Raw genomic sequence first — 14749 nt, 5'->3', positions numbered from 1 at the left:
TGGAGAGGAAAATTTTTCCTTTATCTTTCAAAGATTCTTCTGGCTGGTCTAAATTAAATTGACATGAGACAGATGGACAAGAGAAAAACAAATTTAGTTTTGTATGTGTGGAAACCCCCACATACATGAGACATTTAATAACGTTAAGGTTAAATGGCTTATATTTGCCATCCTGAGCTAAGAAATGGGATAGGGGCCTGGGGCTTCAAAGGGGAGGAGGGCAATTCACAGGCCAATAAGAAGAAGGGCAGATTGGTTAATCAGATGTTTGCCCTGCCGTACAGATAGGTCATTAAGATAAAACTTATCTCTGATAATAACTCTTATGCTGGCAAAACCCCTCAATTCATATTCTTCTAGTTAAGGAAGGGTGGAAAGTTTCTCTTAGGCCTGCAGGGTCTTGATCGCCTTCGGCTCAAAATAGTCCGTATGCCAAAGTAGCACATGTTGGGGAGACTTGTTCTGAACCCCTTCACCTGCAAAGCTGTGGGCACATTCATTAAATATTAATAATACTATTTGGGATAAATGTGGGGTACTTTGGAATTTGTAGCATATTAGACAAATATCACTTCTACTGCTGGTACTACTATGGTGCAAAGAAGTTACGTGACCTAGCCATGGTAACACAGCTAATGAGTAGTGATCAGGTTCTCACCCGGTTTGCCTATCTCTAAAGCAGTATTTGTCATGTGTTTACAGTTACAATATGGACTGAATTTATACTGATGCCATGACATAAAATGAAAAGATCTCTTGAAAGATAAATTCCTGATATCTGCCTGCCATTCTCATAGAAGCAGAATTCAGGGGGAAAGTCTGCGTTTTGGTAAGTAAGGATTTACTGTTTTGTTTTGTTTGGATAAATAAGAATTTACTGTTTTAAGAAACTAGACGATGAATATACATGTAAAGGAAAATTAAATTTAATTTTCTTGGATCCTTTCTTCTTTTTGACTCTCCTTTTATTCGGAAACAGTGCCTTGCATATATTGGCATTAAATTCATGCATGTTGTGGGTGCCTGGGTGGCTCAGTTGGTTAAGCAAGCATTCGACTTCTGCTCAGGTCATGATCGCTTGGTTTGTGAGTTTGAGCCCTACGTTGGGCTCTGTGCTGACGGCTCAGAGCCTGGAGCCTGCTTCAGATTCTGTGTCTCCCTCTCACTCTCTGCCCCTCCCCCACTCGTGCTCTCTCTGTCTCTGTCTCTCAAAAATAAATAAACAAACAAACATTTTAAAAAATTCATGCGTGTTGTGTAAAACCAAATTTTCATTTTACTAAAGGAGAGTGATATTGAGGCTTTTATTCCCTATTAACAATGTGTTTATAGGGATATGTGCCTCTCATCTTTTAAGACAAAAAATAGTACTATGAAAGTACATGTAACAGTTATATGTGAAAGTTTCTGTGTGTAAAAATATTTTTTTCATCAAATTAGCAAGTGAAAACAAAACATTAGCCCCAGCGCTATTGGGTCTAACTCAGTTAATTGTACCATCTTGAGTATGCCCTCTCTGCCCAGATCGTGTACTTTCTGCACAGAATTGTTTGTTCTGGGCTTTACCTACAAAACCTTTTCAACTGCTTTTTGTTTGATTTCATGTCACTCTCTTTTTCTGTCACTGTTTTGTCTTCCATCGCGGCAGCTTTGCGACTCTTAAGAGATTCCTAGGGGAGGTCACATGAACCAGTGAACGGGGCTGCAGGCATAGGATAAACAATCCTGGCTAGCATAGTGTTAGTTCAGAGCCATGGCTAGCCCTCGAGTGCGTGCTCCGCCTGGAACAACCACCCCAAAGAAAACCATACTCAACTTCATTTTAATCTTGCAATACCTATGTGAGTCCTGGTTACTTATTATTCTACTTTCTGAAAGAAAAACTAAGGGCAGGGACATGTCTAGATGTGTGGGTTCTAGTTTGGGCTGGCTCTGCTATGTCATTTCCTCTACTTAATCTTAGATAGTGACACCCATAATTTGTCCCCAAGGACTCCCTCCACAATCTGGCTACTGTTTAACTTTTTTAAAAAGTTTTTTTTTTTTTTTTAACGTTTGTTTATTTTTGAGACAGAGACAGAGTATGAATGGGGGAGGGTCAGAGAGAGAGGGAGACACAGAATCGGAAACAGGCTCCGGGCTCTGAGCTGTCAGCACAGAGCCTGACACGGGGCTCAAACTCACAGACTGTGAGATCATGACCTGAGCTGAAGTCGGACGCTTAACCGACTGAACCACCCAGTCGCCCCTGGCTACTGTTTAGCTTCTATTCCTTATCTCTGTCCAGTCTCCTGACTTCACTCTACCATAGCCACACTGCAGGCCTTGAAACATGCTATTCCCTCTGTCTGACACACCTCTCTTCTGCCCCTGCACCTGACTAATTCCTACTCATCCTTTCAGCCTCAGCTTAGAAATCAACCCCTCAAGGGAGCTGATTTCTTGATTCAGGTTAGGCCCTCATATGGATTCCCATAGAATCCTGGTTCTCTCCACATGCCCCCCACCCCCCACTATTCCCCAGCTTTCATCTGGAATTATCTGTTTACTGCCCAGCTTGCCAGCTAGAATGTATGCCTAAAGGTAAGGATCCTGTCTTTTTCATTTACTTCTGTGTCACTTATACTTAGCACATAGTTGGCACTCAATAAATATCAGCTATGGGTGAAGAAAAACAACTAATAAGCAGGGCATCTTAGGAAGCTTCCCCAGATTGATACTTCCTTCCCCCCTTTTGCCCCAGTTGTAATGGGATATGTAATAAAACAAACATTTCTGTTCATCACTAAAGTTTTCTTGGGGAGAGCACTGTGTTAATTTAGAAGAAATATTAATTAGCAGATATAAGAATATGGACTTTGAGGATAGATTTTCTGGTTTTGAATCATGGCTCTGCCACTCAATGGCTATAAAACCCTGGGCAAGTTACTTCTCTAGGCCTCAGTTTCTTCATGTGTAAGATGGGGGTGAACATAACAGCACACCTACCTTAGAGCACTGTTGTGAGGATTATATGAATTAATGCACACAAAGAACTGAATAATTACTGCATATATAAACAGTAAGTGCTAGCAATGATTATTTCTTTTATTAAACCATTAGAGGTTGGGGGGTGAGCTCACGGAACCAAAGTTGATCACCAAATAATGCTTTTCAGGAGAGTGATCTTATTCATCGTGGGTTTTCTGTTTTATATGTTTGAGGTGAGTTGCTGAAGCCAAGCCGATTTACCGTGCCAATCAGAGATGAGGTAATTTTGACATTGGCAGGAGAGGGAGGCAAGATCCATTTGTGCATTCAACAAATATTTACCGAATGTCTATTTTGTGCTAGACCTAGAGGAAAATAAGATCGTCACAGCTGTTACAGAGCTCCCAAAAAAAATCAAGAAAGAAGAGAGAAACTAGAGAGGCTGGGGACTGGGAGTGGGGGGTGGGGTGCTGGGGGCAGACCAGTTTCTCTCCGGTGGGTACGGCACAGTAGAGGAGGATGTTGAGAGAACAGAAATGCTAAGGCAGGATTTTAAAGCGTCTGCTATAGGATGGGTTATGTAAGTCCTCCCCTCCATCCCCTACAATATCTTCAATAAAATTTTCATTGCTCACTCAAGAGAGACTGAAGAAGGGGAAGATAGCAGATATCTGGGTTATAACTGTTAGGGGAAAGAAGCTATAGGCAAAAAAAGGACTTCCTTACTCTTGTGTACTACCAGTAAGGAGGCATTACAGTGCATGCAATATTTAATGATTATAAATGATACCTCCATGCACTGTATAACACAAGACTCTTTACAATGAATATAAATTAAACAGTACCAATAGCAGTCATATTAACTGAAAAGAAGAGGCATTATTCAAGACAGGAAACTTGGGACTTCCAGGGAAAAGGAGCCTTGAACCTGGGAGTCACATATGACCACCAACCAGCCCCTCTGTGCTTAATTAGTCAAACTGGTGATTCATTGGTAACTATGACTTATTTTTTTTTAATGTTTACTTATTTTTGAGAGAGAAAGAGAGAGCACACTGGGGAGGGGCAACGAGGATCCAAAGCAGGCTCAGATAGCAGCAAGCCCGATGCAGGGCTCGAACCCATTAACCGTGAGATCATGACCTGAACCGAAATTGGATGCTCAACCAACTGAGCCACCCAGGTTCCCCAATGACTTGTTATTTTATAAACTACTGCTTACAAGGATGCAGCCTTTCTTAAACATAAGTATCCTAAGGTTTAGGTGTGAGGAAAGAAGGGGTCCACTATATACTTAAGGCTCCCATCCTTTTCTGACTTCCAGTTTTTCACTTTTACCATCCTTTAAAAATAACAATTTAAGGAAATGTGTATATTTCTTTTAAAAAGCAGCAGCCTAAGAAGTAATCAGTCATCACACCAAATAAAACAAAACTATCAGTTTGCCTGAATTTCCAAGAGTGAAGTAAATAAAGCTCTGTTGGAATTTACCTATACAAATTGAGACTTTCCAGGGAAGAGAGAAATAAACTAGAATTTTTTTCTTTCTCTTAGATTTGTTTACTGTGTAAACCCTGGGGTTTTTGCATCTTATAATGTGACTACTGATTAAAAAGATATATGGTTGTTTATTAATGTTCTCAAAGCATGATGCAAATTCACATCACCTTGGGTATATTTTGCCCCTAAAGCTATGAAGTAAATATGGAAGCATTTTGTAGTTAACAAGAGCAAAATATGTTAATTCAAATAGTTGGCTTTGAATAGGATTTTCCTTTAAACCATTAATAGGAAAATGAAGAGAGCTTGGGTGGTCAAGCATGAAATGTAAATGAGAGCAGTTTTCTTTTTTGTCTCATCATCCGATGTTATTTGATGTTAAAATTTAAATTTGATAATGTGGAATATGACCTTATCATGAAACAATGCAGTTTATGCCCCAGATTTTTTGACAGCAGTACTGAAACTATGATTTTTAAGGACCATTTTCAAATGACAAGTGCAGTGAAAAAATTAGACATTTTGAATTGGTGGAGTCAGAAAAAGAGCTTGCCTGTCCTTTTATATACAGGATCATATTTTTTAAATCAAAACTAAGATAGAGGGTGTTAAAGCAAAGCAGAGACAAATCTCGATCTCTTTAAATGGCTATAAAATTACCAGTGGAATTCCTGAAGGGCCAAATAATACAGGAAGCATATACTTTTGCCCTCTTATTAAAATGAGGAATATGTTTCTTTCAAGCAGAAAAGGGTTTTACAAACCTCTTTTCTGCTTTCGGTATCAGCCTCAGAAGGGCAACCATTTCCTATTGTCTGGAGGCTCATGAGAAGTGCTAAGGACAGCCACTACCACGAGCTCAGGAAAATCAAGGTGGACACCAGGCCTCGGCTTCTACCATTCTCCTACCAGAAAAAAAAGTTCAGAAAAAGGTCAGTTTAAAACACACACATTTTAGTCAGGTTTTAAGTGTAACTATCTCCTTAAATATGACAGATCCTATGATTATAGGCTTTTCAACTTAGGTATTAGTGACCCATTTTTTTTCCCCCCTATTTTAGGGGCCTAAAAAAAGAAAAGAAAAAAAGACCTCAGAGTGGCACAAATTTCTATCAGACAAGAAAATGAATTAATTTAGAAGCATTGTAAAACTATGAAATTTGTGCCAGTTTTCAGGTGTCCCGATATTTAGGCTGCTTTACAGGGATAGCTAAATTCACTGGCAACGTTAAGAAATGATAAAAAACGTTAAGAAATGATAAAAAGCTCATGCTAAAATATCCTGTCGCAAATATGCTTTACTTTGGAAGGCATCCACAACAGCAATGTACCATTTTCCAGAAAAGCATTTCTATATCAGTAAGAGTCTTCCTCTAAGGGCAGACCCTTGCACAACCATCACACTGCACAGAGCTCTTGAGAATATTCTGGAAGCATCACTGTGAACCGTTTCTTCTCAGCAAAGAGAGAGAAATGAAATTCAGCAGAAGCAGCAACTTTTGGGAGGAGAAACACGGTTTCCCTCTTAGAATGCTTTTCTCCTGGAATGGGTTTACTGAGAGCTCGGCTTCTCTGGTGCTTTAAATCTGTGGACCGTTGAACGTCACTCCGCCTTTTTTGAAGTTACGAAAATACTTTGCGGTGTGGCGGGAGCAGAAAGTTTGGAAAATTAACTGCGTAAGACTTCAGATAACACAGAAGACATACATGCAATAGTATTCCATGAAGAACTTAATCAACTCAATCCCTTGCATGTAATTAACCAAGGCACACAACGACTCCAAAATTCTGCACTCCAAAAAAGGAGGGAAAATGCAAGGGTCCTGCAGCAGTTCCCGGGACTACGGAGAACTGCTTTGTTACAAGTGTATCCAAAGTCCCCAGCAGCAGAGACTTGTGGGGCGCCGCTTATCCTTGCCGCACTCGCTCTGCAGCTCCCAGAGGTGGCGGTTGTGCTATGAAGGAAGACCCTGCCAAGCTGGCCGACAAGATGCTGCGCACCCCCAAGTGCTCCAGGTGCCGGAACCATGGCTTTCTGGTGCCGGTCAAGGGCCATGCGGGCAAGTGCCGCTGGAAGCAGTGCACCTGCGAGAAGTGCTACCTGATCACCGAGCGCCAGAAGATCATGGCTGCGCAGAAGGTGCTCAAGAAGCAGGCCTCCGAGGAGGAGCAGGACGGGGCCCTCGTCGCGCAGGGCCCGGAGCTGTTGACAGGGGCCGCGGCCGCTGCCGCAGCCCTGGGAGCAAGCCTCCGCCAGCTGCCTCTGCTGACCGCTTCGGGAGACTGGGAGCCAGGCCCCGAGTGCCGCGTGGCCGCCGGCTTCCCGGAGAGGCCCCCACGGGGCCCGAGCCCCGGCCCGAGCGCCTTCCAGCCAGTTCTGGGCGGCCGCGGCCGCGGTCGCGGCCGCGGCCACGTGGGGCCGAGCGGCGATCGAGCCGCCGTGGCCATGCCCGGTTCGGTGGGGCCCCAGCTTGGGACGGAGGTAGCAGGCAGGGGGTGCCCTGACCGCCTGGGGCTGCGCAGTCCGTTGCGGCCCCTGCCCAGCCCGCCGTTCGACTTCGGTAAGATTCCCAGGCCCTGCGTGGCCTCGCCCCGCCTGGGATTCCTCTCCAGTGCCTTACGCTGGCAGACCAGGCCATCCTGGATCCTGCGGGGATGGACCCTCGGGGTGGGGGTGGGGAAAATGCTTTCCAGAGGTACTCTTGCTTTGGGAAGCTTTCCTCTAAATAGAGATTTGGGTTGGGTGGCATTTTGGAAAAAGGTGACGAGAGAGGGTAAGAAAGGAACGGGCGGTTCAGACGGCCGTTAAAATGTTAAAATTTAGCTTCTTGCTTTGCCGTCTAGCAAGAAAGAAAATGGCCCCCAGACGCCTTGGCTGTGGGTCCTTCTTCAGGAAGACGTTCGAGAGGCGCCCTACTGCGCTTGCGCGCTTCTTCCCGCCTTTTTCTTGGGCTGGTGGCGCCTCCTTCTGGAGGCCACTGTGGGTGGGCCTGCGCAGCCCTGACTGCGCCTGCGCACTCCTTCCGTTTCTAGAAGCTGGAGGCTCCTCCCAGCGGACTTCCCCTGCAAGGGCCCTAGCCCATTGCACCTGCGCACCCTTAGGCACCCTTTTACCGGGCGTGGGAATGAGACCGTTTTATGTTCCCCGCTGGAGAACGGTTGAAATATTGATGTTGCTTCTTTTTCTCCCCACCCATCACATGCATAAATTACATGGTTCTCTATGTCTTGTGGTTTGCACTATTAAAAGTACAATTTCAAGTCATAGATTGGAGCCTCTTTAAAATTTAAATCGCAAGTCATATATAGATTTGACGCTCTTTATGGGCAGAGACACGCTCTTTTTTGGTTTTCCCTATGGCAGTGTGGTAGGAAGAGCACAGGAGGCTAGGGGAACTGCTCAGTCACCTTGGGCAAGCTCCTTCCTTCTGTGGCAGCTTCTCCCCTCTACGCTAAGGGGACCGGCCTGGATGCTTTCTGAAGGCCATTTCTATCTTCTGGGACATTCTAGTAAACTTTGGGTCCCCAGGAAACTAGATGGGGAAGACAGACCTGAAATAGCAATTCTAGAAGATACCTTTCCATAGACACAGTGCCTTTCTTTGTTCCATCTCAACAGGGGCTGAGCATTTAACTATGTGCCATTCACTAGTGATGAAGAAGTGAAGAGGGCAAAGGCACATTTGTTGCCTTCAAGGATCTTGTCTTTGTGGGAGGGACAGCACCGGTCGAGGAATCCCACAAATCAATGTAAAGAGCTCTAATAATTGATGGTCTTGCTGTGGTCTGAAGGAAGAGTAGGAGCTGAGGACTTCCAGAGGCACAGTGGGATTAGGGGGGAAAGTCTTCTAAACTGAGGGAACAGCATCTGTGAAGGCCTTGAGGTTGATGAGAAAGGAGAAGCTGTTGGGTTATAGTGCATGCGGAGGCTGGAGTGGAGGCAGGCACCAGCCCTCATGGGGCTTTGTGGCTATGCCAAGGACTTTTTCTAAGACCAGTGGGACGTGGCTGAAGGGCTTAAAAAGCAGGGAGCATCAAAAGCATAATGGACGTGGGAGATCTTTGTAAGTGGATCTGAGTGTTGTGTGCTGCCTTCGCACAGTGACGTGATGCTCTTTTTCCTAGCTCTGTGTTGTTTTAACACTTCCGTCATTGCTTACCTTTTCAGGGCTCCCTCTGAACATCAGCTCAGATCATGTGGTGGGGCCTGAGCACCTGGAGAGACAGCCTTCCAAGCTGTACCCCAGCTGCTCCAACATGCATTCCTACTGTGCATTCCCGCTGGGCTACCAGGATGGATCCCCACCTCCGGGGATCCCCCTGCAGCGGGGCTTCCGGCATGTGTCCTGCAGCCCCTACCATGGAGGAAGCTTGGTAAGTCCCATCCTCACTCCTTTCCTGGTTCCTCCTTATCCCACATGCCCTATTGCCATTACACATCCTCAATCCCAGGAAGCAGACCGCTGTGCCAGGCTGTGCCAGGCCCTGAGCACTGGTAGGATGGATATAACATTGACCTTGTGCCATGTACACCTGTGGGAGTGCACATGTATAGGCAAGTCCATTCGCGTGTAAACAAGTTGGCCTGGGCTGTGGCATGTGCTTTTCAGAGCTGGGAGCTCAAGCAAGAACGAATGCAGACACATCTCAGATAAACCCGGGAATAGCCACACAGTACCACCGACCGGGTGAGTGACCAGCAGCCTGGACTCACGGGATGCTGATGTTGGAAGGGTGCTTCATTTTGCTGGGTACCAGAAAGGAGGTATCGCTGTCAAGGAACCACATAGTTGAGGGCGGAGCCAGGAGCAGACGTAGGTCCCCCGCCCAAAGGTATGGGCCGCTTGAGACTGCAGAGGGCTTTCAGGAGGAATTTAACCTTAGTCATGAAAAATATGGAAACATTCCCCCGACATAAGCCTGGAGTTTTGAATACTGAGTATGTAAGAGTCAGGCCATCCCTGTTATGTGAGGTACGAGTCGGGGTGATCAGGTTTTGTGGCCTTGGTTACCAGCTCCTTGCAGACCAGAGTGGTTAAAAGCCCTTTACCTTTTGGCAACCCTGAGACCCGTGATGACTGCAGGATAGAGGCCTGGGTATCTAGTCCTGACTTTGGGCCCATGAGGCTGGGCCTGTAGGGAAGGTCCACTCCAATGCAGCTCAAGCTCACGGAAAAGTAGACCCCTATTACCTTTCCTGCCTTCCTCAGAACTAAAAGCCTAACCCTGGGTGTTAGGTGTTTCTCTTGGGTGGACGGTAGAGAAGAGCGAGGACAGAGCAGGCTTCTTTGTTTAATGTGGAAAGTGACTGAGAAGAAGGAGGAACGCCTGACATGTACGTACCGAGAGTCTTAGCTGCAGAGTGTGGAGCGGTGAGCTTCCAGAGGTGTCCAGACAGGTCAGGCACCCAGGGCGCTGGGTCCCCACTCCTGCTGCAGCCCCAGCAGCATCTCTGCTGTCTGTTTTAGATACTTTAGATACTGATAAGTCCTTTTCCATTGACTCAAGGGGAAACAGTTTGGAAACCACTGGTCTTGAGAATTTCTGGGGTGCCTCCTGACCCTTACGTGAGCCATCAGGGCACGCTGTATTACCCCACTGCAGAGTGGAGGAAGAAGACTCAGAGAAGCTAAGTAGTTGCTCATGGTCACAGAACTGGGGATTCAGATTACACAGCTGCTCAGTAACAGAGTGGCTGTCACCCCAACTCTGGAGCCCTGGCACTTGGTGCCGCCTGAGGTGTGTCTGTTGTGCAGAGGAGGAGCAAACATGGCCCTTGACTCCCCACCACCCCTGAACTCTGTGGGCGCCGGCCACCCCCTCGCAGCTCAAGGAGAGCACGGTGTCTCCAGCCTTCACACAAAGAGGGGGCCCTGGCCAAGTGGAGCACGCACCCACCGTCTGCTCACACAGAAGCTTGGATGGAGCCTGGCGTCCAGGGTAGGGCTCTGATTGACAGGCTTGCCAGACGGCCTTTGTTAAGAGTGTGATCTCAGTTGGTTTATCTGGGCCTGAGCTGCCACCACAGGCCCCAGGCAGGAGCTGTGATCCAGGGAGAGACTTGGCTGAGCAGCTTGGAATTAAAGCACTAATAATCCCCCTTCCCACCCCCTCCACGTCTGGATAAAGGATCAGGCGTTTATTTGTGAAGCTGTTTCAAACCCAAGAGCCTATGAATTGCTTTCATCCTTGTCCTGCTGCACCCTGCCCAGGCTCTGAGATACTCTCCGGAGAGGTCTTCAGCCTCCTATTCCTGTCCCTGCCCCATTTGCTGCTTCTTTACTTCCTCTGTCCTCTTCCCACAAAACAGCACAAGCTTGGAGCTCGACAGACCTGGGATCCAATCTTCCCTCCATTGTTTCCTAACCATATGGCCTGGGGAAGTCATGTAACCTCTGAGGATCTCACTCAGGTTCTCGGTCTGTATAGTAGGGGTAAGAGTACCTATCTCACGGGGCCATTGACAGATGGAATAGGTGTAATGCGTGGTAATGTGTGCCTGGCACAGGGTCTGGCATGTAGCAGGCACCTAAAGGTGGGCTTCCTTCCTTTCCTTGTGGTTAACTTAAGTTAGGAAATGATTTTTGCAGATTGTCTCAAGGCTTTAACATGCTCATGTGTGACTCACCAGTGTGGGGGCAGTGTGGGGTTTCTCAAAGTGCCTTAACAAAGACCACTTTTAAGAGCACATCAGATCTCTTCTAGGACATTAGGATTCTCTAGAACATGGCATGTAAATTGCTGCTCTAAAGGATCTGGATGGAGAAGTAAATGATAGGAACTACATCTGAAACTTATTATTATTTAAAAATTTTTTTTAATGTTTATTTATTTTTGAGAGAGAGGGAGAGAGACAGAGAATGAGCAGGGGATGGACAGAGAGAGAGGGAGACACAGAATCCGAAGCAGGCTCCAGGCTCCAAGCTGTCAGCACAGAGCCTGACGCGGGGCTCGAACTGCCAAACCGTGAGATCATGACCTGAGCCAAAGTCGGACGCTCAACCGACTGAGCCACCCAGGCGCCCCAATGAAATTTATTATTATTTTTTTACTACATTCGTGTCTTTCTGGGTTAAGCTCCAATCTGTGTAGTCCTCACTCCAGATGCCCCCACTCCAGCCCTGGGGTCCTGTGGCATGAGCTCAGCTTCCATGTTCTGAAGAAGGAACAGAAACATGGAAGGGCTAACTGCTGAAGTTGCTTTGCTGAGGTCTCCCGGCTTCCCTTGCCTCTAACAGCTGCACCACACGCTGTTGTATTGGAACAGGGCCCCCAAAGGCCCCCGACTCTCAATTCCAAGTCCTTAGCTATACCAGAAAATGGGGCCACAGGGGGTTGGGATGCATTCAGCACAGAGCAGTGGAGTCCGACAGACTTGGGCTCCGGTTCTGCCTCTGCACTTACCAGCTCTGTGGCCCTGGGCCCGAAGCTTCACCTCACTGACACTGTTTTCCATCATTATAGTGAGGGTGACACTAGAACCTCCCTCCTAGGGTCATGAGGATGGAGTGAGGTCATGGATCTAAGCATATACAAAAGGGCTCGGTGGGACTGGCTGCTCCCCAGGCTCACCTGAGATGTGCCGGTATTTGTTCTTGCCTTCAGTTATTTGGTGGGTATTTGCTGAACACCCTGTTCCGAGTGCCCTGTGCCCAGGTGCTTAGGTCAGAGAGGCGAATCGACCTCTTGGGGAGCCCCCCATTTAGAAGTATGAGACCTGTTTGATAGCCCATCTGGCTAAGCCTCTTCCTCTCTGGCTTGTCTGCTGTGTGTGTGCTGTGCAGGTGTCGGAGTCGGTGGGAGACTTCCAGCCAAGCTACTACCCGCCGCCTCCGCCTCCGCAGCAGCCTCAGTTCCTCCCGCCCGGCTTCCTGTCTGCGCTCCACTTCCTCCCACCGCTGCCGCCACCACCGCCGCCGCCACCGGCATCTTTCTCTCTTGCTGTCCTGTCTGACACAGACAAGGAGACCACTGGTAAGTGACCTGTAGTCCAGCTTCTGGGGGAGCCAGGAAGACTTTCTAGAGGAAGGGGGACCTGATCTGAAGTGGATGTGGAGAGAAGGGAAATGGAGAACAGAACCTAAAATGTATCAGACCCTGGGATAAGCTCTTTCCTTATATCCCTCCCTTTATTCCCTATGCGAGCATCTAAGAGAGGGGGTCCCCAGTCTCAGGTGAGAAAACCAACAGCACCCTGAGAGCTTCTCGCATATGTAAGTGGCAGATGGCAGAGCTTAGATTTCAACAGAATTCTGTCTGGCTCCAGGTCCGCTGCTAACTCCCTCCCCTTACCAGGGCCTGTGGGCAGAGACGTGGAGGGTGGCATGCATGTGGTGTGTTCAGAAGACCAGAGGTGCCAGGCTTCTCTGGCTCGGCTGGGGCCTCTCTGGCTAGGGAAACGGCAGGTGCGGAGCCTGGAGCAGTAGCTGGAGCTGGGTTGGGCCGGCTGGGGAAGGGTCCTTTACCCCAGGCCACTTGTAGAGAGAAACAGACCAGGAGCTGTCCTTCGCAGCTCTGCCACTGGTGCGCTGGGTGACCTCGGGCATTCATACCCTCTCTAGGACTCCGTCTTCTCATCTGTAAAATGGGTCATGTCACAGGGTTCCTGTGATAGCTGAAATTCTGGATGTAGAAATGCTTTGGTTTTTCTTTGAGACTCTCGCAGCTCTAAAGGTTCTAGGATTTTTTTTCCCCTTTCTATCCTTCCCTGAGGCGCCTTAGGAAAAGAAACTAAGGCCTGTCGCACACTTGGCTGTGTGTGAGATGCCTAGATCCACAGGATGGGGAGACGGGACGTAGCTTGAAGCATGCCGGCCCCGGAGCCAGACAGCCTGGGTATTGGTCCTGGCTCTGGCATTTACCAGCTGCGTGACCTTGGGCAAGTTAATTCACCCCCTGGTGCCTCAGCTTCACCTTCTGCAAAAGCGGACTAACAATCGTTCCTACCTCACGAGGTTATTCTGAGGATTAAACAGAACCTAGAACGAGGAAGGCATTAGCGTTCTCACTGTTTCCCCTCGTCCTCTTGCTGACCTTGATGTTGCCAGGTAGCTCTCTCATTTGACCGAAAGAGGCTGAGGTTCAGAGCTGGGGAGTAGCTTGCTTCTTGTCCCCCAGCTCGTACAGGCAGAACTGGAGTTTGAACCTGAGTCTGTGTCATGTGGCAGGGGGCTAGATTGCCAGTGTCCAGACTAGCAAATGAGAGGCAAAGTCCTTCTCCACGGGGACCAGGAAGGGTGAGAATGCCTTATAGAAAGTTTACATCTGAAGGTAGGTAATCTTCCTCCTAGTGAATCCTGTAAACCCAGCCCCTCTTCTTTGTCCTTCACAGACGACCAGGATGTGAAGGTGCCAGCACCGGCACCGGAGGAGCCGCCCGAGGTGCCGCCCGAGGTGCTGCCTGAGAAGAAGGAGGAGGGGGAGGAACCACCGCCTGAGCCCAGCCAGCCACCCTCTCAGGAGCAGTCCGACTAGGTCCGGGCTCTCGGGCCAGCAGCGGGGGCGCTTGGGGGTGTTACAGCGATGATGTTCTTGTTTGAGTTCAGGGATGGGTAGGGAGGAAGGATAGTAGTAGGCTTAAGAGAGCAGTTAATTTCCATTTCAAGACAGGAAGAAGGAGGGTGATTTCTAGGGTCCTCTCAGTCCCGGGATGGGGGACTGAACAGGATGGAGGATGGTTAGCAGGGGAAGGCCAGGGCTCTGAGGATCGGGGGGCTGGTGGAAGCTCACATTTAGGAATGAATTTAACCGTGTCCAGGTTGTGCCGCTGTCAGATTCACTCCCAGACGCGGTCTTTGATTTCCTCAGGCCGGGTTCCAGGACAGGAGGCACATCTATTTCAGCCTTCTGCTTCTGCCTCTGCTTGGTCCCAGCTGGGGGCACAGACACCAAGCTTCCAGCACATCCAGGTGGCTGGTGGGAGCAGCGGGGGCTCAGGGCGTTGACGGCAGGTTCTGCAGCGTCCTTCCTTGCTGCTCGGGCTCCCGAGGGCTGCCTGGCCACTGCCCCGCGCCCCTTCTCCAATGGGCTTTACTAAGCATTCTGACCGCCGGGGCTCCCATCCATAAAGTTTAAGCCATTATAGGCATCATTTCTGGTTTAAAAATCTATTAAAGTTTGATTATTTGATATTTTTATAGTGATTGCCAACTTTAAAAAGTAGGCTGTTTGTAAGCACTGATACAGTTCTCAGACAATAGAATGGTGCTTCTAAATCATCTGTGGTATCCGTTCCTTCTCTGGGGACAGCTGACTGTTGAAATAAAATGAGCATTGGAAA

General features: G+C 48.1%; 1 protein-coding gene across 5 annotated transcripts in view; it reads left to right on the top strand.

Annotated features, from left to right (window-relative positions):
• Nucleotides 1–14749, top strand: part of DMRTB1 (DMRT like family B with proline rich C-terminal 1) — a 22466-nt gene extending 7717 nt beyond the window's left edge. For 4 of the 5 annotated variants that reach the window (XM_058717317.1, XM_058717321.1, XM_058717315.1 and 1 more), the window contains 7 exons: nt 703–829; nt 3158–3250; nt 5258–5402; nt 5532–7031; nt 8639–8844; nt 12255–12444; nt 13802–14749. In XM_058717317.1, coding sequence (XP_058573300.1) covers nt 6428–7031; nt 8639–8844; nt 12255–12444; nt 13802–13944 — 1143 coding nt within the window. In that variant the 5' untranslated portion in view covers nt 703–829; nt 3158–3250; nt 5258–5402; nt 5532–6427 and the 3' untranslated portion in view covers nt 13945–14749. The remainder of the gene's footprint in view (nt 1–702; nt 830–3157; nt 3251–5257; nt 5403–5531; nt 7032–8638; nt 8845–12254; nt 12445–13801) is intronic. The other variant, XM_058717316.1, reaches the window with a different exon arrangement.

Source organism: Neofelis nebulosa, chromosome 2 (assembly GCF_028018385.1).
Source record: "Neofelis nebulosa isolate mNeoNeb1 chromosome 2, mNeoNeb1.pri, whole genome shotgun sequence".
Lineage (NCBI taxonomy): Eukaryota > Metazoa > Chordata > Mammalia > Carnivora > Felidae > Neofelis > Neofelis nebulosa.
Note: the sequence above shows the minus strand (reverse complement) of the source record. Positions and strands in the feature narration are given on the sequence as shown.